Source organism: Passer montanus, unplaced genomic scaffold, assembly GCF_014805655.1.
Source record: "Passer montanus isolate IOZ18808 unplaced genomic scaffold, ASM1480565v1 scaffold45, whole genome shotgun sequence".
NCBI classification, from domain to species: Eukaryota; Metazoa; Chordata; class Aves; order Passeriformes; family Passeridae; genus Passer; species Passer montanus.
The window spans coordinates 5,613,439-5,641,034 of record NW_024369373.1 but is presented as its reverse complement, the minus strand read 5'-3'; the positions used below and the strand labels follow the sequence as shown (position 1 = coordinate 5,641,034).

The following is a 27,596-nucleotide window of genomic DNA, read 5'->3' as shown; positions in this document are numbered from 1 at the left end:
GCCCTATTAGTACCACAGCTGTAACTTTTCAGTGTGATATCAAGGCACGTGTGACATGGGGAAGAGGAGAGAATGGGGGTTAGGGAAGCTAATAATCATTTGTAGCAGTTATTAGCAGTCATCTCCCTGCCCCCAGGGCAGTACCTTGCATGCAGAGGCCCCTTTACGTAACAGCAGTCCTGGTGATGAGAGTCCTCCCTGTCTAGGAAAGAGGAACCCAAGTCTGCCCGGGAAAATGTTCCCAAACAAACTCCATGGGATTGATTGCCTGGTTACTTTTTGTCTAAAGCAGAAGGCAAAAGGGATTCCTCCACATCAGATTTCTCTGCCTGGTGGTACCCATTAAGTCCTTTCACCAAAAGTGTAGTAGAAGCACTTGGCAAGTAGAAGCTGGCGTGTAGTTCTTGGAGGCGGGGCAGTGTTTGGAATGCAGAGGGTGGTAGGACAGAGATAGGACTGAAACGTGGGGGTGCAACCTGTGGTCTTTCATGTCCCTTCCTGATTGCAGTTTTGAGGGGGGAGATGCACTCACATCCTCTTGGTGTTTGCAGCAAACAAAGACACAGAGCAGACCTCCACTCCCTGGTGCGAGTCTTCTCCAGATGACTTCCGCTATGGAAACCTAACGTATCCTGATCCCCGGGAGAGGGAGAAGGACCAGCATGAGAAAAACAAAAGAGGTTATCACATGCCTTGGGGGGGTATTCAGAGATGCCTTACTTGTGTCTCAGTCATGTGGAACTCCATGGCCAGGTTTCTTGGTGCTGTGCAGTACCACACCTGCCCCTAGACCCTGTCATTCACACAATTACTTGAAGAAGCTTCATCCTGCAGGTCAGTGCTGCTGGGCTTACACATGATGCAACCCTAAGAGGCCATGGTGGGGGTACCAAAGGACAGTCCACCCATGGAGTGTGCACTCTGGACTGTAGAACAAATCAAGACCAGAGCAGTTTGTGTTCAGCAATGTTCCAGCAACCTGTGGGAAGTGCCCTGCTGCATTTCCAGCAATGTGAGCTGGTGGCATAGCTGTCACAGGAAAGAGGATTGCAACCCAAGTCTCTGAGAGTCAATCAGTTACAAGCCTGCTTCTTCCTCTAGGCTGCTGGATCCTGCTAACACTCAGCAATTTGATGACTTTAAGAAGTGCTATGGAGAAATCCTGTATCGCTGGGGCCTGCGAGAGAAGCGGGCTGAGGTCCTGAAGTTTGTCTCGTGTCCTCCTGATCCCCACAAGGGAATTGGTGAGTGTCTGAACCAGTTGCTCAGGCAGAGCCACAGCTCTGCCTCAGGAGTTTAGGAACGTGTAATCTGCAGGGCAGGATGTGTCATGAATGGAATGGACAAAGTTTATCAGAGAGATCCACCCAAGCGAGTCACAAGGGTTTAAAGTGATTATATAGGTGTAATTGAACCTTGGTACAAATCATTCCACAGGATTAATGACAGCAAATCAATTATTTAATATGAATAAAATATGAACAGTTTATTTAAATTGTTGAATATAATGGTAATCATTAGACTAAAAAGGCCTTAATCAGAATTATTTACCACACAGTATAGAAAATTAAAACTAGAAATACAAAGCACTGGTTATTAAATAAATAATAACAAAGCTAGCTTAATAATTATCAGGTAGACTCTGATGTCCATCCATAGCAATGACCACGGGCAGATCTCTCTCATTGAGCTTTGAGGAATGACCTTGAGGGGTGTCCCCACCCAAGGTAAGGATCTTCACACACACCTAAGGGAGGTGTGTTAAAAATTTTCACCATTTAAAAATGGAACTGGTCTTTATGGTGTGAAGTGATTGACTGTCAGTCACACAATTTTAGATAAAATGTTGTCCTGCCTGCTCAACAGAACGTGCTTTATTTTTGAGTAAGATGCTATCAGCTCATTGGTTTCTTCTTCTGTAAACATCTGCTTCTCCCTTCCCTGCCAGGGTTTTCATATCCCTGTTGATGCCAGCCTTGATGAGGAAGCATTTTCCTTACCTGTTCATGTGATGGGTCTAATTCAGGGTAGTGTGATCAAGCTGGTTTCAGCATTCTTTAACACTAAGAAAAAAAGTCCCCCTCCTCCCCCCTGCTCAATCCATCACTGATAGCTTATAAGTAAGGCAAAATCCAAGCTGTTTTACTCTGGCTTAGGCAGAGCATCCTTCTATGTAGATAAAGTGTCCATTGGTTACTGAAATGTCACAGCAAATGTGTGGCATTTAACCTCTGACAGATGCTAGCTCTGCCAGTAAATGAGTTTGACTTCTTTACACTTCTGGGTGGAGGTGAGGCTTGCAGGTGTTGGTTCAAGGGCTTTGTAGACTGTAGCATGTCGCTAGGGAAGCTGGAAAATTCACATACTGCCATGCCAGCAATGCTCAGCTCTGTGCTGATGAATGTCCTTTATTCCCTCTGAGATGCCCTGTCTTCATCTCTGATCCTGAAGTGTCCTTGTGTTAAAATTGCAAGATCTCTAACTAGGTGAGCTAGCCAGCAAATAGGTAAAGAGAACTTTCCTCCCAAAATACTTTCAGCAGCATAGATGCTCAGCTTAAGGACAGCTGCCAAATTGTCTTCTTCACAGACCTCTAAAAACATATATGCTTGACCTGGGGGAAGAAAAACAGGTGAAGGATGCCAGAGAAAGGGCAGTAGTCTCACCTTGTAACCCAAGACAACCTCTGGGAGTAACTGGAGTGAAAACAGGTGACTTAACCCACTGCCTTTGCCCCTCCTTGGCTGACAGTCTGATACAGGAGCATCAGGTGGGCTCTCTGATTAGAAATGGAGGCTGTTCTTGCTTGCTTAGTGACGCTTTATAGTGGTAAGGGATGGGTGAGACCAGCAGGAAGCCTTCACGAGTCAGTGTCTCCAAAGCTTGAAATCCAGCTCACATTTCCAGCAGACAGCTGTAGCCATCAGGGGAATTGCTGGGCCGGTCAGTGCCTCAGTGCTGCAGTTGCCCCTTCCTTTGATCGTGTGTGGAGAGCAAACCAAGATCCCTAAACACCATCCCCCCTCCCATCCTGCTGGAGCTGTGAGGCGGTGTCAGGGGCTGTGTGCAGGCTGCTTGGTGCGTGATCCCAGCCCTGACTGTCTGCTCTGCTCCGCGTTCCCCCCGGCAGAGTTCGGCGTGTACTGCAGCCACTGCCGCAGCGAGGTGCGCGGCACCCAGTGCGCCATCTGCAAGGGCTTCACCTTCCAGTGCGCCATCTGCCACGTGGCCGTGCGCGGCTCCTCCAACTTCTGCCTCACCTGCGGACACGGCGGCCACACCAGCCACATGATGGAGTGGTTTCGCACCCAGGAGGTCTGTCCCACGGGCTGCGGGTGCCACTGCCTGCTGGAGAGCACCTTCTGAGCACAGCGAGCCGCACGGGAACTGGTTGAATGTTTCATTCCCAAGCCATGTTGAGTCAGCTCTGCTCCGCTCTCTCTGGAGGAGATCGCCGCAAGGAGCTGAAGCGGGACGTCCTGGTAATGTGCTGTGGTGATGTTTACAAGTGCTTCCATTTCTATGCTTCCCAGGTTGCTTTCAGACCAATTTGATGAAATTCCCTGCGTCCGTTGCTGGCAATGGATGCCAGACCAGAAAAATTGCTCTCTCGTGCAGAAGGGTGTGTGAATATTGGTTAGTTTGGGATGAAGAGGTTTTTGAAAGCTCCCCTGGAAGGGACCCACCTGGCAGAGCCAAACTCGCTTCAGCAACGTAGAGTCTTTTCCAGGTGCCTCCTTACATGGGCTCAAACTGAGCAAAACAGTCATTTTACACAATTAAAGCAGAAATAATTCTCAAGCAACAGTAAGCTCTGAAGGTGAGTTTTAAGTGGCGCTTGAAGAGGAAATAGTTCATGGAACTGTGCTCAGTTTCCCTGGAAGCAGCAGGGTCCTTATTTTGAATGGCTGTTTACATCGCTTAGATTTCCCCACAAAGCAAGAAAAGGAAATTACATTTTTCAGGATTACATTTTAAATAATTTCTGCTCTAGTCAGTACCTGTGAAAAGGCCAGACATGCACCCAAGGTCCCTGGGATTAGTGACTTCCAGCATTTTTAGTACTGTTAGGCTTTAAGTTGTCTCCATCTCCTGCTCTGACCAGGTGATAAAATGCACTTTAACTTGTCCCTGTCTTGGTAGTGACACTTCCTAGTCACTGGGAAAGGCATCTGCCTTTTGAGTTTGGGATCCACACTGTTTTAGATGTGGTGTTTTGGAAAGCCTTTGCTCCCTCACTGAGAACACACACAGAGGACACTTACTCAATATATCTCCTTTTGGCTGTTGTTTCCAAGCACTATGGGGAAAATTAGGGTTAATGTGAGATTTGCTGCTTCTGGAGTGACGAGGCTCTTGAGCAGGGAACCAGCAGTTTGGTGGAATCCATGGAGGCAAAAGGTTTATGACTTTTCTTACTGTGGAGAATGTACTGATGGCTCTGTCTGTTTGGGGCTGTGCCTGCAGGGCACTCCCAGCGCAGGGATGCTGCTGTGCAGTGTGTGCACACCTGAAATGTGCAGCCTGTACCTCTCCAGGGCTGGCTTCAGCCTGAGCTTTGGATTTAGGCGAATGTGTGGTCAGGGATGAGCCAGCTGGAGCTACCCCCGCCTGTACCGGCACTGATCCCTTCTCCCACGCTTGCCTGCGGAGTGGGGCCATGGGCCATGCCCTTTCCCAACCCCTGTGCTAGCTTAGGCAGTGGGATCCTCTTGTGGAATAAACAGATGATGTATCTTAAACAATTAAAACATTAAAATTATTTTTTTAAGTGCTGTTCTGATAGAATGTGGTGTTGCTTTGATGGCTCTCTCTGAGGAGCCCACAGCAGCTCTCCCTCCCAGTGGGTGGTGAGTGTTGCACCTCTCCCTGCACCCCAAAGCAGGGGGCTCGGTAGCAGCAGAGCCCCACAGGAGCTAGGGCCCTGCTGGGTCCCCCAGCCCCGGCTGGGACAACGTGCCGACACCTGCCACACCAGCCTGGCAACAGACTGGGAACTGCCCGCGGTTGTGAGGCTCCTCTGGGGAAAGCGAAGCCGGGCGGCGTCTGAGCTGCAGGCAGACCCGAGCCCACATCCTGCAGTGTGGGGAGGCCCTGGGCAGCGTCTGCCCCGCGGAGAGCAGGCGGGAGCAGCGGGGTCCGGCCCGGCGCCGCGGCACCCCGGGCCAGGCTGCTCCTGCCTGACAGCCATCCCGCCTGCAAGCGCTCTCATTTCCATGCTTGAGTAGCTTGGAAGGGAAAGGAGATTTGTTATTTAAAGGTGACGGACCGACAAATCGTGGTATTTATGTGTTATTACGGTCCATCTGCGGAGTATGTGAATGGCCCGAGGCGGAGCGCGGCCGGCGCTTCAGAGAAGGCGGAAAAGCCCTCGCCGCGGCTGTTGTGTAGCCCTGCACAGGTAGGTGGAATGTCTTCCCGGATGCTGCCAGCATTTCTCTCGCACCCTGCAGCATGTCTGCTGGCTCTTTCGGGAGCAGCCCCACTCCTTGCAGAAGTGACTATTGCAAGGAAACACAACCGGCTTAATCTGCCTGCCTGGAGCCGGTTGAAGAGAGAAACGTTGTTGCCTTTGCTGTGCAGGGCAGCAGTAAATGGTCAGAAATGGGGCGTGGTGGTGCCCCACACCAGCCCCTTCTTCTGTTCTGCCCACCCCTGACTGCCTGTCCCCGCACCCACCAGCTCTTCCGAATAACTTGTACCAAGTGCAAGAAGTTCCCCAGTGAGGCCAAACCTTGCTCTGAAGTGCAGCTTTAGAGAAGGGAGAGGAGACAGGGACTGCTCAGGCAGTGAGCGTGGGCCACACCGGCTCTGGGGATGCTGCCATGGTCAAACCAGGCCAATTGGATAGAGCCTTCAGCTGCTGCACAGTGCTCAGCAGTGTGGTCAGTCGTGCTGCAGGGCAGGGGATGACCCATCCATGGTTTCTGCTGGAGCAGGAGCAAGGGGGCATTGGATTACACCAGCCGCTCTGCACGAGGCTTTCTGCTGTTTCTGCGTGGGAGGGGTGTCAAACCACTTCCCTCAGGGCATCCCTGGTGCCACGGGTTTGCCAGGGCTCAGGGGTGACTGGACACTGCCAAGGAGAGGAGCTCCATCCCAGCCAGCAGCACTCTGGGCCCGCACACCCCACACCTGCTTTGGCACCCTTCCCAGGCCGGTGCAGAGGAGGAGGCTGAGGGTGGAAGACCTTAGGTCTGACCCTGAACAGCTGCTTGCCAAAACTTGCTTCAGCTGCCTGCCAAGTGCATCCCAGGAGCTGTTACCTGTGTATCCATTAGCTTTCCCAAGGACGGGGCTGGAAGAGGGAGAGGGCTCCCACTACAACCCACGCTCTGCCCTAAAGGCTGCTGTCAGCATTTTAAACCCTATTTGTTTTCCTACTGAGGGTGTAATAACAAGCATGGTGTGCCTTCCCTATCCTCACTGAGGCTTTCCATGTGCAGAGAAGGAGGTTTAATCCCTGATGATCGAGTTTGGCAGAGAAACAAGGAGTATTTAGCAGAGAGGGAAAACCTTTCCCATGGATGCAATACCAAGCAGAGTCTGTACTGGTCTCCTCCTCCTTGGTGGCCACGGCTCCATTATCCCAGCATCAGCCCCTCCAGCACTGCAGGGCCTAATCCTGCCCCAAGCCCAGCAGCACATTCCTGCTGTCTCCTGTGTGCCAGCCCCAGCGTCTGTCCGTCTGTCTGGTGGGGAAACCAGTTTAGGAACTGATGAGCCAAAGCCACTTGGCTGCTCTCATTCCTGCCAGGCTGATCAGCAAACTGACTACACTTCCTGATCCTGCTTGTCCTGGGGCTGGCATGGTGCAGGCACAGGGATGAGCACAGCCGCAGAGACAGGGCATTGGCACAACCTCTGCTGCCAGTGTGATGCTGTGACACCGGTGTACAGTTTGTTCCCAGTACTGTCCCTCTCCCAGTGCCACCTGTGCTCGGTGCATTCCTGCTCTGCAGGTGACATTCTGCCCCATTCTCACTGCAGGGCTGGGGGTTGGCTCACCCACTGTGGGGACACCCTTGTGCCTTTGTGGGGGGACAGAGTCCCACCACAGAGCCCAGGAGGTAATGTGGGGAGATGAAATGTTGGCTCACAAGAGCCTGGCTCACATCCCTGGGCCCTGCTGCCAGGGATGTGAGGACCACAACTCCTTGTGCTTGGGACAGGATGGCAGCAGGGACCCACAGGTCACCCAGAGCTTTGTGGGCTGGCAAAGGGTGGACTCACCTCTGCCATGAGTGGTGATTACAGAGGATGGCCCTTGGCAGCCTGTGGTCCCAAAAGCCATGGGCTGCACAGGCAAGAGCAGCCAGTGGGGACTGTGGGGGGGGGGGTCACAGCCAGGTGGCCTCTCCATCTCCTCCAGCACCCCACAAAGAGATAGTGGGCACTGCACCTGAGCATGCTTGGGGTCTGGGGTCCCTGGTTTGGGACTGGGTACAGTGGCCTTCAGCTGAGAGCCCCAGCTCATTCAGATCTGTCCCCTACCTTGCCCTCATGCTCATCAAAAAATCCTCAGTGTCCATCCAGAAGCCACCCTAATGCCCCAGAGAGCTGTGCCAGATTGAGCTCACCACCACAGCCAGGACCACCATGGCCATTGAGGGTATTGGGGAACCCCTTGGGAGAGTGTCCCACTCCAGCACCTCATTTGGGGTCTCCTGGCAGCCTCTCAGGACTACTCTGGCCCTCCCAACCCCCAGAAAATGTTTTTGTCCCCCACCCCAAGGGACTCACAATGCACCCCAGGTGCCCTGCAGCAGCCCCAGCCAGGAGCATGCCCACCCTTAACCCTTCTGCAAAATCAATCTGCCCACCCAAAAAAGGACTTTTCCCCCAAGCAGGTGGCAGGGCTGTGCCTGGAGCCGGGTGGGAAGGTGGAGCTGATGCCGACTGCCACAGCAGGTTTTGCATCCACCTTGATTAAAGGCCTCTGTGAGCGCCTGGCCTGCACCCTACAGCACCCCAGAGCCAGGGGGCTGAGGTGACCCATCCTTACAGGCGGGGCTGGGGGGGCTCCCCATTCCTGGGATGGCAAACCCCACCTTAATCACTGGTTGCAGCCCGGTGTGGCCGGCAACGCCAAATTTGCTGGAACGTGGCCAGCCCTTGTGGTCAAGGGTGTCACCCCAAAGCAGCCCCCCTCATTTCAGAGGGAAATCTTCCCCAGAAAAATGCATGGGAAACTTCTTACTTGTCATTCTTTATTAACTATTTGGCTGTGATTCTTTGGGGTATTTGGGGCTGCCTCCTGCCCCCCTGGCTAATTGCAAATTTAATTAAATACTGGAATATATCTTCAAACAGTTGGGAAGGGGATGTGCTGCCTGGTAGCAAGTGACACTGGGGTGAATTGGCCTCTGGGTGACCCTGCTCTCCTAGGGCACTTGGAGCCAGGACTGGGGTGTCCCCTGCCTTGGCCACCAAGGACCTTGGAGGGGGATTGGTAACTTGGGAAGGGTGATTCCCCCGGGGGTGCCCTATACCCCCAGCTACCACCCCAGGATGCCCTCACCGCCTCATCCCTGCCTCAGGGATGCCCATACTCCAGTTCCACACCGGAGTACCCCAGTGCCCCCCATAACCCACCCCAGGCTGCCCAGACCCCCATTCCCGCACCCTGACCGTGCCCATGGGCCCTGGGGGGCACACTCCCCTTTCACCCCGTGAAGGGTGCCCCGTGTCCCCTCTCCCGGGACGCCTCATTCCCACTTTCCAGGGTACCTGCGGCGGGGCGGAGCCTCCCCACCCCAGCCGTGCCCCACCCGTCCACGGCTGCCAATGGGCTGCGGCGGGGCGCGGCCCGGGGCGTGGCCTGGCTGCATATGCATGTATGCAGATGAGCAGGTGCGGGCAGAGCGGGACGGGACGGGACGGGACGGGGACTCGGACGGGCACCGGGACGGGCACCGGCGGCGGGGCCATGGCCACGGCGGGGCCGCGGTCCTTCAGCGCCGCCGAGGTGCGGGCGCGCTGCGCGCAGGGCGCCTGCCTGGTCTCCTGCCGCCGCCGCCTGTACGACCTGAGCGGCTTCGTGCGGCTGCACCCGGGCGGGGAGCAGCTGCTGCGCCGCCGGGCCGGCACCGACGTGAGCGCCGCGCTGGACGGGCCGCCCCACCGGCACTCGGAGAACGCCCGCCGCTGGCTGGAGCAGTACTACGTGGGCGAGATAGAGCCCGGCGACGAGCAGGTACCGCTCCGGCACCGGCACCGGGGCGGGCGCGGGCTGCAGGGGAAGCCGGGGCATGTGCGGTCTCTGCGGGGAGCCTCGGGTGCCGGGTCCGGTGAACAAGGGCTGTGGGTGCCCCTCGCCCCGGAACTGGCAGATGCAGGGCTGTGGGGTGTGCCAGGTGCTATTCCAGGATGTGCAGGGGCTGTACAGCGAGTGTCCCCATCCCAGTACCGATCCAGGAGGTACAGGGTCTCTCTAGGGCACCCAGGTCCCAGGGCTGGCATATACAGTGGTTCTGTACATCCCAAGACTGGGATATACAGAGATTATAGGGTTCCCTAGGTCCTGGATCGAGTTTTGGTAGGGTGCTCCAGGTCTGTGCTCTCTGGGATCTGAGCAGGACAGGGTTTATAAACCATCCCAAGTCCAGAGTGTGTGGAGTCTAAAATGTGCAGGGTCTGTAGGGCACCCTGGGTCCAAACTGTGCAGGGTCTGTAGGGCACTCCAGGTCCAGGCTTCTCAGCTTCCAAGCTGTTCAGGACATACAGAGGCTGGATAGGCTCTGGGGTGTACATGGCAAGAAGTTTCTGAGGTGCGTGTAGCACATAAAGTGTTTAGTGCACCCAGATTTCAGGCTGAGCTCTATTGGGACATGGTGTGTATTGGGTGTGAGCAGGACAACACTCATAGGGTCAGGCTCTGTAGGGTCTGGGATCTACAGGGCATGAGGGGTGAAGGGGACAGAGGATGTTTGAGGCTCCTGGGATCTTGCATGGGTGGTGCCTGAGGTGTGCAGGGTGCCAAGGTCCCATGTGCCTCCTGACTCACAGGAGTTCTCTGGGGTCTGAGGTGCAGGGGACCCTGAATCCCATGGGGTGTCAAGTGCACAGAGCTGGGTACCTACAGGGTCCACGCCATCCCTCCCTGGCCATGCTAGGAAGCAGGGCTGGTGGGTGGATCTGGGTGCCAGTGTGGCATGGAGGGGTTGGGGGCTTTGGAGGGATGCAGGAGATGGAGCTCAGTGTCAGTTTTAGCAGGCCTGTATGGCATGGAGCGGGCAGTGGGACAGGACGCCCTTCCTGGCCCTGTCAGCACTCAACCAGGCACCAAGTGCTGGGCACTGGGGTTTGCCAGCGGTGAGCAGCCACTGCTGAGGAGAGAGCCCAACCATCTCCCTGACTGCATGGTGTGGGCATGGGTGTCCCTGGCACAGCTCCGTCCCCACCGTGCCAGGCCCGTGGAAGGGAGCGCTCCCTGGGGACGTTCCGCAGGCTCCGGTGGCACCGGGCACTGCTCCCCAGTGCCAGCCCCCTGCTCGTGGGCAGGATCCGGGCAGCGGGGCCAGCCCAGCCCCCTCCAGCAGCCCAGCAGCTCCGGTCCGGGATCCCGGCGGGGTCGGTGACCGGCCGGTCCCTCCGGCTGGTTGTTTGTCCTGCCCGGGGCGCAGCCTCGGCCCCGGCTCCACAGACAGGGCTTTGTTTCAGCCTGGCTGCAGCGCCTGCATTTCCCGGCCGGGTCCCGGCCGCGGCAGCTCCTCCCTGGGGACACGGAGCCGCCGCCTCCTCGCAGGCGTGACGAGCCCAGCGGGCTGGGGCGAGGGAAGGTTCCGGACAAACGGGTTCCCGAGCGAGGGGAGCCGCACCATCCCAATGCAAATACATGGCGTGATAACGCCGGAGATCTGACACTGCCTGGTGCCAGATAAACCATCCCGGCTGTAACACACAGCGCGGGGATTAGAGCTGCCTGCTGCTCGGGGAGGCCGTGTCCAGCTGCCGCTGATGTGGGAGCTGCTCTGCCCTACTCACCACCCCTAAAAATCCTCTCTGAGGGGAGGTGATGTCCTTGGCGGTGCTTGGGTTCGTGCTTTGGGCGCTTTGGGGCAGGTGTAGCCCAAAGAGCTCTTTGGAGGAAGTGTTATGTTACACCAGATTTATTCCAGATCTCCACAACTTTGCCAGTGCCTCTCCTTGCCCTTTGGATGTCCCAGGGCTGCATCATCTCCATGCTGAGGGACTCAGTATGCTCTGGTCCAGCATCGTCCCCTGCTTCCCCCAGGAATTTCCAGGATTTTGAAAAGGGGAAAAAATGCGTTAATGCAGGAGAGATAAAGAAGATAAGATCTGGCCGTGATCCCACTGGCCTCTCCATGCCCCTTCCTGTGGTTCTCTCCTTCAGCTGCAGGTCCCTTTTCTACATCACCCAAATCCTTTTGGCTAAGAACAAATTAATCCCTAAACATTTTATCTGTGCAAACAGGACATGTAGGGGAGATCAAAGCGAGTATCAATAATTACCTAAACTAGACAGTGGATTTTAGCAGCCTTGCTAGAAGGGAACTGGATCATCTAATTACTCTTCCAGTTTGAGCAATGAGGGACTTTCATCACAGCCTCTTTGGGGTGCATGACATGGCTGTGAGTCACAGCAAATCTTCCATCCTTCTCAGGTTTAGTGTCCTTCTCTTCCTCTTGCCTCTCTTGCTGCACGTCAGGCTCGCCCTGGCTTTGCATCCCAGCCTGAGCACGCTTGGACGTAGGCGGGACCTGGGGCACCTCTTTGGGGGTGATGTAACAAGAAGTCACTTTTTATACTGCTACTATGGTTAGGAGATAAATTCACCTCTTTTAATAGCCCTGCTGCACCCAGTGTTTAATGGGCTGACACAGCCTTGTGGGGCTCTGCCAGCACAGACCAGAGAACACAGACCACAGTGCTGCTGGGATGGTGCTGCTGGCATGGTGCCCCCACAAGTGAGCACCTGGCTTGGGCTCTCTGCACCTCCTGGGGTCTCCTCGTGCTGCATGCCTGTACCTGCACTGCCAGCAGAGCTTGTCCCATGTGGACACCAGCAAACTGAGCCTCTGAGGAGCTCAGTGGAGGTGCTGGAGGCTGTGGAGCTATGCAGAGTTATGGCAGGACTCCTCTGGGTTTTGACTCACTGGGCAAATGGGTGTAAAATACCCCTGGGTCCAGGCTTTGGCAGAGCAGCTGTCTGCAGGCAGCATTTCCCTGTCTGGGACAGGGGGAGGTTTTCTCTGCCTGTGTCCCAAGAACACTGAACCCTGTGCTGGACCACCCCTTCTATCTGCAGCTCACATCACAGCTGGATTGTGTTCTTTTCATGCCCCAAGCCCTGATGCAGGACAGCAGTGGGTGGCCCAGCCTGGGTGCAGGACCCAGTGCTGAGCTCCCTGTGTGACCCACGCAGGGCAGCCAGATGCTCACAGGTGGATGCTGGGTCACCCAGTCACTGGATCATGCCATGCCCTGGGTGTTTGGCCCTGTGTGTACCAGCAGCACCTTACTGGGACTGCTGCTCACTTGCAGGTGCAGTGCCTTGTAGGCGTTAACTTTCCCTTCCTTACATCAGGCCCCTTGTTCGTCTTCCCTGGCAGGACCTGTTTGCCTGGGGACAGCTCAGGTGCATCTCCACCACCCACAGGTGACAGCAGAGCCCAGCTCAGCACAGCCCTTCAGCCTCTCCCAGCCCACCTCCTCTTTAGAGGAGAAGGGGCAGAAGCCCCAGTGCTGGTTCAAGTCTCACAGGGCTTGATGTCAGCAGGGCCCCTGTGTGCCTGGGGCAGGCAGGAGCAGGCCACCCTTTGGGGAGCCAGTTGGGACATGCCAGCGTGGTTTGCATCCTGCTTGCAACACAGCTCCCCGTCCTTTCAGTGCCAGCTCCAGGGTGAGCAATAGGAGAGCCTTCCTCCTGCTCCCCAGCTGAGGAAGAGGAGGGGTAGGAGATGATTTGGGTGCTGACAGGGAGCTGCCATAGCACACAGGGCAGTGGCATGTCACTGCTGTCACCCAGCCCAGGTGCTGGTGGTGAGGTGGGATGTGAGCCCCCAGTCCGTGTCCCTGACCTGGGAGGACCGGGAAGCCTCCAGCCATGACAGGGTGCTCAGGCATCCATGGGCAGGGGAACTGGAGGTGTGTGAACATTTCGGAAAAGGGAGGAGAGGTGCCGGGCATTGCGTCAGCCCAGCTTTCTTAAGCATCCTTCCTGCTGCTGGCTAGGCTGTGGTGCAAGTGTGAAGGTGGAGAGCACCAGCTCATTTCTCAGGGCATGGATAAGCCTTTTCACTCTCTTAAAACCAAATTTTCTTCCAAATCACCTGCAGGGCGAGGCAAAACCATAAATACACCATGCTTTGCTGGATTTTAAGACATCCCATCTGCCCTAGGGTTTTGGAATGTCTGGCTGAAGGACAGAACGTGCAGCATGGAAAATAGTGGGAATCCTCACGGAGAGGTGGGGCGGTACATGGCATTAGCTCATATCTGTGGTCTGCCTGAAGTAAAATTGATGCCAGTGGGATTGCAGCCTGGAAATACTGGCTGGAATATCCCCTGTCCTCCCCTGCCAGCTGCCCCAGGCAAGGGCCTGCCTCAGAGCTGGGTAACGCAGTTCCTGTCCAGCAGAATGAGCCTTGAAATCCGGTTAGCCCGAGAAATGGGGTGGGAGCACAGCTTGCAAGGAGTGCCTGCCGTCGGTAAACAGTGCCTGAGCCCTGCCTCGGTGTCCCCAGCGAGGCACAGAGTCAACCCTGACATCCTGGCAGGGCGACGCTGCTTTTCCTGCATCCCAGGCCCTCCTGCAGCTGCCGGGGCGGCATTCCCCTCGACAGAGCAGCAGTGCATCCCTCTCGGAGGGTGGGGAGAGCATCCCTGAGGAGCTGGGGTGGAATCCTTGCTCTCTGGAAGCTGGGAGCCCCGTCGGGCACGGCTGTGCTGCTGTGCCCCGCTCCGGGTTAATGGGTAACTCGGGGCGGCAGAGCGGGGGGAAAGGCATGTTTGGCACGTCCTGCGCGGGCAGCCGGGCTGCTGCGGGGGCACGGCTGCCCTGGGGTTTGCACGGGCACGGCTCAGCCCCGCCGAGCCCCCGGCAGCGGCTGGCACGGCTGCAGCAAGGAGGCTGCTGCTGGCAGCTGGCAGCGTGTTTGCTTCCAAGCATCAGACGAGGCAGGTTCCTCCTGTTTCTCAGCCCGCCCTGCCAGTGGGACTGCGCTGGGTCTTCGTCCTGCCACCACGGCACCCCTGCATCCCCTCAAGGTGCTCTCAAGGTGCTCTCCTGAGCCACCACCAAAACCCACCTCATATTCCACAGCCCATGGCAAAGGCACCCGGCTCAGTGTCACCCTGTGAAGGGCACTTTGCCTTTTTCCCTGGACAAGGTCCCTCCTTCTGTGTGTTTCCTCGTGCCCACGGGCAGGGTGGTGGCACCAGCTGTACCACACCCCCAGGCCTGCCAGCCCAGCTTTCTGAGGGACCAAAAAGCCAAGCTGGGCTTTTGTTGGAGATCAATGGGGTGGGAGGAGGGAGCACTAACCCAGCAATGCCCCTGGCCTTACTGGCAGTGGCAAGGTGACCTCTGCTATGGCACTGCCCATTTGCAGGGCAAAATGCAGTCCCAGAGCCCAGAGTTTCTGCCTTGTCACTCTGAAGCACCCGTGCTGTCCTGGCCATGGGCAGGGTATTCCAAACACTGGGCTCAGAGAAGGTTTCCAAAGAGCCCCAAGCCCACCATGCTCAGTCCGAAGGGCAGGGCAGCTCACTGGCAGCTGCTTCCCTCAGGAATCCTGCTCTGCAGGAACTGACTGGCTTAAATTCACCAGAATTTTCCCCATATTTGTTTAGCAGGCAGGAGCTCACTCCGGCCTAACCCTGGGTGCTGCAGCCATCACCATCCCCAGCTGAGTGCACCACTGGTGCTTCACCACCGACTTTTCCTTCTCTTTTCAGAGCCTCTCTGAGACAGTGGATGAGAAGGAGGTGGTTGCTGCAGCCCCGACTCCAGAGCAGACGGATCTCTGCTACAAAACAGTGCGTGTGGAGACGGTAAGAGCTCTGAAGCTTCTCCAGCACTCTGTTTGCCAGAGTGCTCCTGGGAAACACCAGGTCTCCTCTTCCCTGCATGGGTGCTGGATTTCTGCTGGCCTGTTGGATGGGAGGGATGGCTTAAGGGAGCCAAACTGCTCCAGCCACTTCTGCCCTTTCTCCTGGTGTGGATGGCATTGCTCATGCTTTATTGCACAGGTGTGGCCATGCTGGGAGGCTCCCGTTGCAGCAGCATGGGAGAGATGCCTTTCTCTGACAGCAGCTGTGCCCTTCCAGAGGGAAGTGTTGCCAAGCCGCACCTTGCTTGCTTTTATTTCTTGCTTGCTTTATTTATTTTATTACTTTATTTATTTTTTTGCCCTTGCCTGAGCACTCGTAATGAGCAGTAAGGGATTCCCCAGCTGGGCAGGGTGATCCCTGTGTGTGCTGTGTGGTTCCTGCCCTGCCAGCTGCTTTGCAAGCATGCCACAACATGGGGATTTGTCTCCAAGGTGCCTTTGGCTGTCCCTGCCCTCCATGGCACCACCTGGTCACCACACCTTGCATGGTCCCAGCTGGTTGGTGAGCATGCATTCATCTTGTAGAAAGCTGGAGGTTTTTTTAGAGAAGGTCAAAGAGAACATCTTTCCCTCCCCCAAATTACTATTTTATCACTGAGGACCTTTAAAAGAGAATGTCCATTTCCAAGTGAACTTTTTGCTTTAACTTTTCCCCCAGTGGAGAATGCCTCTGTTCCCATCCCATACACCAGCTGGGGCTGTTTGCCCTCCTGTGTGATTGTGTCCATCCCTGCCTGCAGCAGAGCTCCCAAGATGCCCAGAGCCACCCTGGCTCCTTGCCCTGAACTGAGCCATCCCCACCACTGGCAGCACAACCCCAGGTGCCAAATTGCTGTGCCAGTGCTGTGTGGCACAAGCAGCCCCAGGAGAGCTGCCAGGCCCAGGGCTTGGCCAGGCAGGCATGGTTTCAGTCCTGGCACAGGGATGGAAGCAAGAATCCACTTTATCTGGCTAGGCCAGCAGAAGATGTGTCCAGGGATGCTGAGCAGTGGCAGAGGTGGTGCTGCCAGTTGTGCCTCCCTATTTTCATGCCATGCCAACATGTGTACCTGCACAGGTCCCTCCTTACTCTTGCACTGAGTTCAGCCATGCTCAGCAGCACTGCTGGAGTCTGTGTTTCCATCCTGTACCCCTGCTCCCCATCCCTTCCCACTTTGCTCCTCACTGGGGTGCCCAAACAGCCGTGGCCACCCCATGTGTCCTCTGCACAAGGAGAAATGTCCTTGGCAGGGGCAGTGCCATGGGGGTGGGATCCGTGTGCCACCAGAGGTGTTCTGCTGGGCAATATCACTGCTCACTATCTAATCTTGGCAGCTTGAGAGGCAAAGAGCCTCAGTTATCAGGGCCTGGTGCTGACCCAGGTCTGGGCACAGCCCCCTTCACCTTGATCTGCTGGCAGGTACCCGCTGGCACAGGGGTGAGCTAAGCCCTGGGGCTGATGTGTGTTTGGCTCCTTGTCTGCCCTGTGCTTGTGGGGAGCTCAGGGCACCTTGAAACCAGAAGCAGCTGCTCTTGGGGCATGGGAAGGGGTTTGCAGCCCAAAATCCTGCAGCAGCAGCAGCAGCAGCTCAGCTTTGTGCCTGGTGCTGGGATGGTTTGTGTGTCCCACAGCACTACAACCACTGTCTGCTCCCTCAGGACCTGGTAGACTGGCAGAAGCCCTTGCTGTGGCAGGTGGGCTACTTAGGGGAGAAGTACGACGAGTGGGTGCACCAGCCTGTGGACCGGCCCATCCGCCTCTTCCACTCGGATTTCCTTGAGTTCCTCTCCAAGACAGCATGGTGAGCTCGCAGGCTCTGCACTGTGCCCTGGAGGGTGCTGCCCCGGGAGGGGGCATGGCTCACCAGCCAGCAGGACACTTCCTCTGACATCTCCTTCTACCCACAGGTACGTGGTGTTCTTGGTATGGACGCCCGTGGTGCTCTATCTCAGCTGGGTCAGCTACACCTCCCTTGCTCAGGGCAACACCAGGCTCTTCTCCTCCTTCACCACAGGTACGAGCAGCAGCAACGCCTTTGGCCTTCCATTACTGACCCCACTATGAGCCCGGGGTGGGTGAGACCTGCACCCCTTCCTCATCCCTCCTTCTGTACGTGCTCACCACAAGCCCATGCAAGAGCAGCAGGTCAGCCCCTCTGCCTTGTGGCCACCAGCACGTCCCCTGCACGAAGCCACCTGTGCTTGCCCACCTCCATTCCCCTCCTCTCACCACCTTTGGTCCCCCGGGAATTCAGTAGAGGCACAGAGCCCGCTGACCTGGGCTGCAGCCTGCAGCAAAGTCCTCCCTGCTGCCAAGCCCCCGCAGCCAGCCGTGCCGGGGCTGGGCTGAGCCGCCCACCCGGGCGAACAAACCCGGCTCTGAGCGCCGCGGCTCCGCACAGTGCGGGGCTTGTTTGCCCGGAGCGCCTGCCCTTGAATCTCCCACTGTCTGCTCCCCGCTCCCCCGGGAACAACAAGCCTGGCCGGGGCAGGCTGTCTTCTTTGTTGTTGTCTTTTTTTTTTTTTTTTTTTTTTTTTTTTTTTTTTTTTTCTTTTCTTTTTTTGCTGGGTTCCCTGTTTTTTTCGCAAGGTGCCACCCAGTGCCAGCTGTGCCCGGCTGTGGCGTGGGGAGCGCCGGCTGCACAGGCACTCCCTGATCCTTGTGGCATTCAGCACCTTGCTGCCAAGTTTTGTGGGGTTTTTTTCCTAAAAATAAGCGGGTTTTGGGGCAATCAAAATTTCGCTGGGAAGGACACGGGGCTGGCAGCCAGCCCTGAAAGAAGGAGGTGGCTGAAAAATGTTCTGCGGGGGAAAGTGCCCAACAAGTCTATTCTTTTTCCCCCAGAAAAATAAACACCAACACCAACAGCACTGTTTTACTGTCACGAGTGCTGCCTGTGCAATTAAGGTCCCTCCTGCCTTGTTCTGGTGGGTGAAGCAGCTTTGTAATGGTGACGCAGTCCCTAGAGTGCACATCCAAGCCCCCGCTGCAATCTGGAATGCAGGGAGCTCCCCTCACTGTCTTCCTGAGGCAGCAAGAAGCAGCCTGTTTCTGTAAATTAGTAAGAATCAAAGAAAAATGTGGTTTAGAGCAGAGCTTGGGCAGTTAGCTCCCTAGAGAAGCTCAGGACAGGAGGTGGATGAGCAGTGGGAGGGACAGCTCAGTATCACCCTGGTGCCAGTGGGAGGATAGCGATGGATAAAAGCACCTGCATGTTGCCTGCCCTGCTGACCACTGCACGTCTCATTGTGTAGAGTACTCCATCCCTGTCCACAAATACTACTTCCCCTTCATCTTCCTGCTGGGAATGATCCTGTGGTCCCTGCTAGAGTACCTCATCCATCGCTTTGTCTTCCACATGAAGCCACCCGCTAGTAATTACTATCTCATCACGCTGCATTTCTTGCTGCATGGGCAGCATCACAAGGTGAGTCGCAGCTCCCGCCCCCGCTGGCACCTGCTGGGCCGTGGGAATGGTGGCCTTTGCCCCACTGGAGCCTGTTGCTGTGTGCCCTTTGCCCAGACAGAGCCTGTTGGTGCCTGCTCAGTGTGACTGGTGGCATCCCAAGCGACGCACTTACCCAATACCAGCAAGGGCTGTAAAACGGCCTTGGAGGAGCTGGAGTTAAATTTTCAAGCTGTGTGGTTGGGCAAGGGGGAAAACCAAAAGAGCCATAATTTTGCTGGAGGAAATTTGGAGCTTGGGCAGATAAAGCTACCACCTGCCTGGGCACCTTGGCATGCATGGGGGGTACAACTCTGGGGAGGGTTTTTGGGGTTGGGTTTCCCTGATGCTTGGCAGGGATGTGCTGGGGGGGAGCAGGAGCTGCCTGTCCCACCGTCCCTCTCTGCTTCCAGTCTCCCTTCGACAGCTCCCGCCTGGTCTTCCCTCCGGTGCCAGCCTCGCTGGTGATCGGCTTCTTCTACGGCGTGCTGCGGCTGCTGCTGCCCGCGGTGCTGGGGCTCTCCGTGTTCGTCGGGGGCCTCTGCGGCTACGTCATCTACGACATGATGCACTACTACCTGCACTACGGCTCTCCCAGGAAGGGCACCTACCTGTATGGCCTCAAGGCGTACCACGTCAAGCACCACTTTGAACACCAAAGATCAGGTAGCGCCCCGTTCCCCGGGGGAAAGGGCTGTCAGGGCTGCAGTCTGCCTGTATGTGTGGAGATGATTGCTCCAAAGTGTTTGGGGTTTGGGATGAGGAAAGCCAAGCACTGCGCTGCTGGGGAAGCAGCGTGTGAGGTGCTGCAGCCCATGGAGAATATTTCCTGGCTGCCAGGTTGAGGCAGGGGTGAAGGCAGCACCCGTCTCACTGGTGGGCATCAGTGCTGCCTGGAATGCCAGGCAGAGAACAAACCCCTGTGGTGTTGGATGTGGGTGTCTATCCCTGCCCGGGGCAGCATCTCTTCCTGCTGGGAGGCGTTGACAGGTGTAGGGTGAGGCCCCAGGCTTCCCCAGATCCGTCCCACACTTTCCCTAGCCCAGTGCTTGCTCAACCTGCCCTTTGCCCGGTTTCCTAGGAGAAAACGCCCCATCCAGATAAGCTATCATCCATGGGGCTTGTTGGCATGGCCCAGCCAGCTCCTGCTCCCTCTGCTCTTCCTCCTTGTCTTCACTTTGCCTTCCTCCCTTCCCAAAATGTGGACACTCCTCCCTCACCAGTTAACACAGAGCCCTTGCAACACCTCGATGATGGTGCCATGGGCTGAAGTCTCTCTTCCCTGCCCACAGGTTTTGGCATCAGCACACGCTTCTGGGATTATCCTTTCCGGACACTCATCCCTGAGGAGACCTTCAAGAAGGAGGACTGACAGCCCCAGCCCAGTGCTCAGCTGCTGGCTCTGTACCCCCTGCCCTGGGGCTGGTGTCCCTCCCCAGCCCCCAGCGAGGCCATCTGCTCCCTGCCCCTCCCTGGGGGCTGTGCCACAGCAGTGACTCCAAAGTGGAGCATCCCTGTGGAGTGCTGTGGTCCAGCTGTGGCACTGGCAAGGGGATGGGGGGGCTGAGGATGGTGAGGAAAGGGGAGGAGGAGGCCGTGGGGTTCCCTGGTGGACTCCTGCCCCTACCTCGCTGCCCAGGCTATGGATGCACGGGCAGATTGCTGCCTGAGAGATGAAGTGCCTGATGCTGCCCTCCCTCCTCTGCCCTGGCACCTTGACAGAGCCCCTGGCTCTCCTGGCTGCCCTCTCCCAGGGCACCCAGCACACTGCAGTTGCCCCAGTTGCCTAACTCATGCCAAGGGGATTCCCTGCCCTAGGTCCTTCTCCCAGCCCATCTCAGCACGGGGTTTTCTTGGCCTGCAGCCCTTTTGGGGCGGGTCCCACAGCTCTGGATTGTGCCTTTTTCTAACCAGTGCACCCATATCTCTCTGCCAGATTTATCAAGTTCATGGTTTTCATAGACATTGGCACTTGAAACTCAAACTCCAATGAAAAGAATTACTGAGATGCCTTTTTTGCTGATCCTGTGATTTTATTTTTTATTATTTTTTCCCTAATGTTTACTGCAGATATTTAAAGGTTTGAAATAAATTTATATGTAAAACTGTAGACACTACAATTGTAAATAAACTGTATATTTTGAAAAATAAAACTTTCTAAAAAGGGTCTGGGAAATGTATCCCCCAGGGCTGCTCACAAGTCTGTTCTCCCACCCTTCGTGTGTCCCTTTCCAAGTGCTGATGGCCTTTGGAGCCACCATTCCTGGCTCCCCTCGTCAGCCACAGTGAGGTAGGAGATTTGCAGGGCTATTCTCAGCAAACCTGTGTGACGCTGGGGCTCTGGCTAAGCAGAAGCTGCCACTCACTTCTCTGAAGTTGGGCAACAGCGTCGCGTGCACCCCGGAGCTTCCCAAAACCAGCCTGGCCCTCTGACGAAGCCATCTGTAAAACTTCCTGCCCTCCCAGCAGAGGTCAAGCCCTGCTTCCAGCCCTGGTGCCCACAGCCCACCTCCCCTGGGGCTCGGGGATGGGGCTTGGAGCAGGGCTGTGCTCTGGAGGGTCTCGCTGCCCATGCAGGGAGTTCAGCAGGGCACAGAGCCTTGCTGTGGGTGTTCCAGTGCCCTGGGCAAACCTTCCCACAGCTGCCAGCACAGCAGAATGGGTTTAGTGCTCAAAATAGCAGAAGCATCAATACAGGCACACTCAACTTCCCCATCCCCTTTTTCCCACTGCACTTCCTGTGGGCAATTCCTTCTTCCATCAGGCAAAGCCCAGCACAAGGGCACACAGGCCTTGGGAATACCCCGAGCAGCTTTCTGGGAACTGGGAGCTGTGCTGGCGTGGGAAGTGGGGTTGCACAAGGTCCCTTCCGCCGTGACACCCTTTAAAGCCACGCGTGTCCTGCCGTGCCCCTCCAGTCTGCCCAGACAGCCCAGGCAGCAGCAGCTGACAGAGCTTCCTTCCTCCTGGGGAGCAGAAGAGATCCTCCCTTGGGGCCGTGAGAGAAGGGGAGAGCCTGAAGAGGACAGGACAGTGGCTGCAGCTGATTTTGGGTGCGTTTCCATCTCGCTTCCAGCCAGGAGATCCTGGCACTGCTCTCGTACTGTTGGCTGCATCAGAGGGGCTGCTGCTAATTTCCCTGCAACAGGGGTGGTTTTCTGTCCTTGCTACCTGCACGTGGGCTGGGGAGCAGGCACCATCCTTGTGGGGATGCTGAGCGCATAGAAAGAGCTTGATTTAAAATCAAAATCTTAAGTGGGCAGGACAGAGCTATGGGGAGAAGCTGGGGATGCTGGGGCTGTGAAGACGTGCAAGCCTTTATTAGATGGGTGACCACAGAGAGAGACATTGGGTAGAAATGAAAATAGATCTTTACAGCCAAAGAGATGGGCTCTGCAGGCAGGAACCCAGGGTGATGCGAGGCTGGAGCCAGGAATGCTGCCAGGGGATGCTCCTTGGGCCACTGATGTCCCTGCTCCTCTGGGTGGAAGCTCTCTGGGATGGCTCACACTAAATTAATGTACATAAATCGAGCCAAAACATCTCCTGCTACTGCAGAGAAAGATGTGCCACTACTGCTGCCACCGATGTCTCTGCGTGTGCCTGCTGCAGTCTGCACGAGCAGCTGCAGTGGCAGCAAAGCAGGGAAAGCAAGGCAGCTGGAGATGTGAGGGCTGGGAGGATGTGTGCCATATCAGGCTGTTCCACAGGGTGCAAGGTGTGCAAGAGCTGCATCTGGCTGATCTCTGAGGCTTTCCTGCACCAGACACTGCCAGCCCACATCCCCCAGCCAAGCCCTCTGCTGCAAGCATGGACATCGTGGAGAGGGTCCTCTCTGTGGCCCAGGCCATCCATGCCCAGTTCGAGCAGGTGAAGTGCTGTAAGCACCAGTGCCAGCGCCTCGTGGAGCGCATCCAGATTCTGCTGGAGCCCGTGAGGATCCTCAGGGCTCAGCCACGACAGCACATCTCCCACCACGAAGAGGAACTGATGAAAAAGCTGCTCCGGGCACTGGAGGAAGCCCAGAAACTGGTGATGAAATACAGCCAGACAAGCTGGATCCAGAAGTTCCTGCGAGCCCGAAGCACTGGCGAGGAGTTTGTCTGGGTGAATGAAAGCCTGGAGGACATTGCCCAGGGGCTCTCGCTCCTGCTGCAGGCAGAGCAGAAGCAGGCTTTCCTGGAAGCTTTCCAGTCAAAGACGTGTCGCAGGCAGGACGCTGAGGACCTGAGGGATGACAGAGCTTTCTTGGACCAGGTGATTGCAAGTGAGTGCATCTAGCAAACCCTCCTTCCCTGCAGCTCCTGGCTGGCCCTTCTGTCCAGCTGTTACCTAGCTCTGGCTTGATGGCCACGGCCATGAAGAGCCAAAGGGACATTTAAACCATGAAAAAAACAAACCACACAGCCATGCTTGCTCATCCAGTGGCCCAACCTCTGCTTGCTTCTGTCCCTAGGTACTGAGGAGCCCAAAGATGCACTTGAGGAGATCTACATCGACAGGGAGCATATGGAGAGCAAGATGGACTGGATGAAAAGCGAGCTGAACAAAGTCATTCGTGAGATGGAGCGTAAGCCAATGCCACACCACCTGCACCCTGTGCACTCTATCCCTTCCCCCCAAGCCCTGCCTAATGTGTCCCTTGTTCCCTTCTGGCACATGGTGGGAGCAGGCTTGAAGAAGGTCAACGTTGGCAAAAGAGAAGACATCACTGAGATCAAGCGAGACCACCTCACTTTCCACAGGCACCTGCAGGACACAGAGAGCTACGACCTCTACGAGGGCGAGTACCTCAAGTACCCTGTTGCCATCAAAACCTTCAAGAGGCCTCTGACCACTGACCCAGTGTGAGTTGTCCTGGGCAGGAATGAGTGTGGCCCCTGGAGGGTGGCACAGCACCATGCCATGCCTTGTTCCAGGGATCTCACCACGCTGTCCATTTCCACAGCAAGGTGAGAGACATCTTTGAGAAGGAGATTCAGACCCTGAAGAAGTTTGAGTCTCCAAACATCCTCCGCATGTACGGGATCTGCATTGAGGAGAACGGTAGGGGTGTCACATTAACGTCACCCTTTTCCTCCCCGGTGCTGGCTGGTGGCACGTGCCTTGTTGTGGTCCCCTCCCCAGAGGTGGCACAAGGCAGGATGATTTTGCCTTGCAGATGGGAGCCCCTGCTTCTCCATCGTCATGGAGTACTGTAAGCACGGGACGCTGCGGGACGTGCTGAGCAAGCAGCAGCAGCTTTCCTGGGATATCCGCATCCGGATGGCCCTGGGAGCTGCCAGAGGCCTCTACAGGTGAGCACCCGTGAAAATCAGTGAGCAGCTTCACCTGATCATCCAAAAGCTGAGTGCAGCTTCCTGGTATCTCAGAGCATGCTGTGGTGTCTTGTTAGGCACTGATTCCCACCTTGGGACCCTGGGATGGGAGACTGGTGTAAGGTTAGGTGGTGGATTTGGATGCAGTGGCTCCCATCTACCCTGGTCACTGTCCTCTGCCTCTGGCTTCAAGCCTGCGAAGGCCCAGAAGGGGGAAATCCCCTTCCCCAGATCCCCAGGGCAGATTTGGAAGGACCCTGCACATGGCAGTTCTCCTTACAGGTTGCTTTGCCCACAGCAGCTCTTCCAGCCTGCTGGAAAGGTTGCCTTGGCAGGTTTGATCCACCAAGACAGGCAGAGGGCTGCTGGCTCCTCTGGTTGCATGTCAGTCATTCCCTCCATGGCAGGAGGGAGCACCAAGGTGGGGATGGGTCAGTCCATCAGGGGTCAGTCCATCATCACCATCATCATCATCATCATCACGTGTTCCCTTGGTTCCATCCATCTGCAGGTTGCACCAGACAGGGGAGAAGTCCCGACTCCATGGCTGCATCTGCAGCAGCAAGTTCCTGGTGGCTGGGGATTACTGTGTGAAGGTAAGCACCACACTTGGAGATGCTTTTGGGAGTTTGAAATGGTTTTGTGGACGTCTCCCTGCACCAACACTGAGGGGAATTGTGATGGTCCAGGATAAAATGGAGTAGTGGTATCTCGTCTATGACTTTAGGCACTCAAACCTCCCTAGTTTGGTGTTATCATCAGCAAAGTGAGTGTTCCTAAAGCATCCAGCCTGGGATGAGCTGGAGCTGGGGCAATTCACCTGCCTTCACCTCTGGTTCTACTTGCAGGAAGAGACTCCTGCTGGGCAGCACACAGGGCTGCACACCAGCCTTTACTGCCCAGGGCCTCTCCCTGTGTTTTCTCCATCTTGGGGCAGTTCCTAGCTGCACCACAGGTTTCCACTTCTTTTCTCTTTCTCATTCTCTCAACCAGCTGTCAGGATTTGAGCTGTGTGAAACAGAATCATCCATCAAGAGGAAAGCCAAGAAGGACTGGAAACAAGTCTCTATGTTGGCCTACATCGCTCCAGAGAACCTGAAAGACATCAACTACCCTTACAAGAGGCCCTGTGAAATATACAGGTGTGTCTGTCCCTCCCAGGAGATGCCTGTGAGCAGGCAGGTGTCTGGCAGAGCAGCTGCTGAGCTGGGGAAGGAGGCCAGGTTTAATTGGACACACCAGCAGGTGCTTCCAGTTGGCACAGCCCAACACTCCTCTCCACCAGGAGGGAGGAATACATGTGGAATGAATACTGAGACTCTTGCTTGTCTCCTTCCAGCTTTGGGATCGTTCTGGCAGAGATTGCAACCTCCAAAATCCCATTTGAAGGTGAGACACAAGTATCTGGTTCCCTGCATAGAAGCCACATGGCACAGTGTGGCTCCTGTCTGGCACTGGGTGCTCCCTGCTCCTCCCCTGAGCATCCCAGGCAGGTGCCAGTGGCAGTGCCTGGTGTGCCTACCAGCTTCATAACTTCTGCTGAAACTCCAATAAAATACAGCTTGCAGTAAAGCAACCTGCTTAAACCACAAATGCAAATAATTTTTGTTTCTATTGGATGGTCATGGGCATTTAAGCACAAGCACATCTTGCTCCACTGAAGCCCAACGGTGTCATGCCAGATACATTTGGGTGGGATTCACTGCAGATGGAGTTTGGGTCACTTCCCTGCTGGCTTCTCCCTGCCAAAGGCTGCAGGCAGGCTCTTGGCATGGCTCTGTGCTGGTTTCCTCCCCAGCACCCTCCTGTGGCAGCAGAGCTCCGTGCTGACACTCCTGTTTGCACTCCCTGTCTAGGCTGCACTCCTGAGGAGATCGTGGAGAAAATCTGCAATCACCATCCCTGGGACCCTCTTGGGGAAGATTGTCCTGAAGATCTGAGGAAAATCATTGAACAGTGCCAGGCCTTTGACCCTTCCCAACGCCCTTCTGCTGAGGGTGAGTGCCCCAGACACCTGCTCCAGGCCCTTTGCATCCTTCCATCAGCAGCTTGCCCTTCCTTTCCCGTATGAATTTGCCTGGTTTTGTGTTTTGGGATCCTGCCTTGACCTTCCTTTTTATGCTAACAAGTCCCCCAGTTCCAGACCTCACACATTAACATTTATTTACCCATGCCATGACAATTATCACCACGCTGTTTGTTTATTTGGTGTCACATAAAAGTAGCTTTTTCTATCAGACAAGCAGGGGCAGGAGGTGGGGTTCTGTGAGTTAATCCCTGCTCAGGCCCTGCAGATCCCATAAGCTGGAGGAGCAGCCACAACACTCTGCAGGAACATTTCCTGCCTTGGGCTTTAAGCGGCAAATTGCAGTCTGGGCATTGCTCTGTGACAGTTTTCCCTGTCTCTGAAGCTGGTTTGTGTCTGACCAGATGAGCAGCTGGGCTCCATCAGGAGATACAGCAGCAACATCAGCAAATTATAGAGGAACATTTCTGGTGTGTTGGAAGTCACAGAGGTCATACCCTCCCCTTGGTTCTTCAGTCTAAGGGAGGAAAACTTTCTCTAATTTCATCCACTCCATCCTACAGGACCAGATCCATACAAGAGCTGTGGGAAATTTGCCCAAGAAACCACTGAGTGTCACATCTCTGTGCTTCCATTTCCCCCCAGCACCTCCCTGGCACAGGGAGTAGCCCTGGCTGAAGAGAAAACGCCAAAACATCATTAGAGATGTTGACAAAGTCACTGTGAGGAAACAGGATGGTTTTATTACCCTAGTATGACCCTAATCCAACACCTCGCACCGCGTGCTGCTGAGCTGAAGGGAGTTTATTGCAGCTGTTCACAGGGGTGTTTCCACAATCACAGCTACTGCTGTTTGGGCTGGGCTGTGTGCTCAGACCTGTCCCCTGCTGATCCGTGAGTGTGGCTCCATGTCCCAGCCCTCAGCACTGAGGGAAAGCCATCTCCTCATCTGGTAAAGCAATCCAAACAAGTCCTCTGTGTTGGCTAACGCCATCCTTGTGTTTTGCAGAGATTGTGGACTCGCTGGCTGACCTGGAGAAAAGCAGAAACCAAGGAAGTTAACTGTGGAAAAGGGGCCGGGTGCCCAGGGTGCCCTGGCCCCTGTGCCCCCTGGCAGGGACCGAGGGCTCGGTGCTCCTGTGCTGTTTCTGTGTGTGACACCCTCGGGGCCGCGCCTGGGAGGCAGCTGGGGAGAGAGAGAGGTGACCCAAGAGAGGCTGCCAAGAAGCCTGGGGGAGCAGAGGGATGGAACACGGCTTCTTTTAGGAGAAGAGTGAGGGAGATGAGCCTGTTCAGCCCCGAGGAGAGACGGCTGAGAGGGGACGCCACCAGCGCTGTCCCTGCTCGAAGAGGCTGAGGAGGGACCAGGCTGTGCTGGGTGCAGCCCGGCAACAGGACAAGAGCCACGGGGCAGAAAATGATGCACAGGAACCTGCACTGGAATATGAGGAAGAGCTCCTTTCCTGTGGGGGTGATCACACTGCAACATTGCCCAGAGTTGCTGAGGAGTTCTCCTCGCCGGCGATACCCCAGCAACACCCGGATGCAATCCTGTGAAGGCGCTCCGGGACAATCCTGCCTGCGCAGGGAGCCGGGATCACAGACTCACCGCGCTCGCTTCCAGCCTGACCCACCCTGGGCTCCTCCTGCCCGCCGCTGCCCAGGGGCCGCCGGGGCCCGGCTCCCCTGGGGCCTTCCCCGGGCTCCCCGCTCCCCCCAGCCCTTCGCGGTTCCGCTCGGCTCACCTCG

At 56.1% G+C, this 27,596-nt stretch overlaps 3 protein-coding genes across 4 annotated transcripts in view; all 3 read left to right on the top strand.

Moving 5' to 3' along the window:
- Positions 1-4,788, top strand: part of WDR59 (WD repeat domain 59) — a 50,405-nt gene extending 45,617 nt beyond the window's left edge. The window contains exons 25-27 of the mRNA XM_039721370.1: positions 552-678; positions 1,102-1,244; positions 3,131-4,788. Of these exons, the coding sequence (XP_039577304.1) occupies positions 552-678; positions 1,102-1,244; positions 3,131-3,366 (506 nt within the window). The 3' untranslated portion in view covers positions 3,367-4,788. The remainder of the gene's footprint in view (positions 1-551; positions 679-1,101; positions 1,245-3,130) is intronic.
- Positions 3,364-20,663, top strand: FA2H (fatty acid 2-hydroxylase). 2 transcript variants are annotated; one of them, XM_039721375.1, is made up of 7 exons: positions 3,364-3,482; positions 14,924-15,019; positions 16,717-16,859; positions 16,966-17,072; positions 18,313-18,485; positions 18,917-19,169; positions 19,796-20,663. In XM_039721375.1, the coding sequence occupies exons 1-7, from the start codon at positions 3,396-3,398 to the stop codon at positions 19,873-19,875; spliced, it is 939 nt and encodes a 312-aa protein (XP_039577309.1). In that variant the 5' UTR covers positions 3,364-3,395; the 3' UTR covers positions 19,876-20,663. The 2 variants fall into 2 exon arrangements, with proteins under 2 accessions (XP_039577309.1, XP_039577308.1); XM_039721374.1 differs by lacking the exon at positions 3,364-3,482 and adding an exon at positions 8,868-9,196.
- A 765-nt stretch (positions 20,664-21,428) lies between these two features.
- MLKL (mixed lineage kinase domain like pseudokinase) lies at positions 21,429-27,510 on the top strand. The gene is made up of 11 exons (XM_039721482.1): positions 21,429-21,556; positions 22,214-22,770; positions 22,960-23,073; positions 23,176-23,350; positions 23,452-23,549; positions 23,665-23,800; positions 24,333-24,417; positions 24,815-24,963; positions 25,161-25,210; positions 25,678-25,818; positions 26,857-27,510. Exons 2-11 carry the CDS (start codon positions 22,314-22,316, stop codon positions 26,907-26,909), a joined length of 1,458 nt encoding a protein of 485 aa, XP_039577416.1. The 5' UTR covers positions 21,429-21,556; positions 22,214-22,313; the 3' UTR covers positions 26,910-27,510.
- The last annotated feature ends 86 nt before the right edge of the window (positions 27,511-27,596 follow it).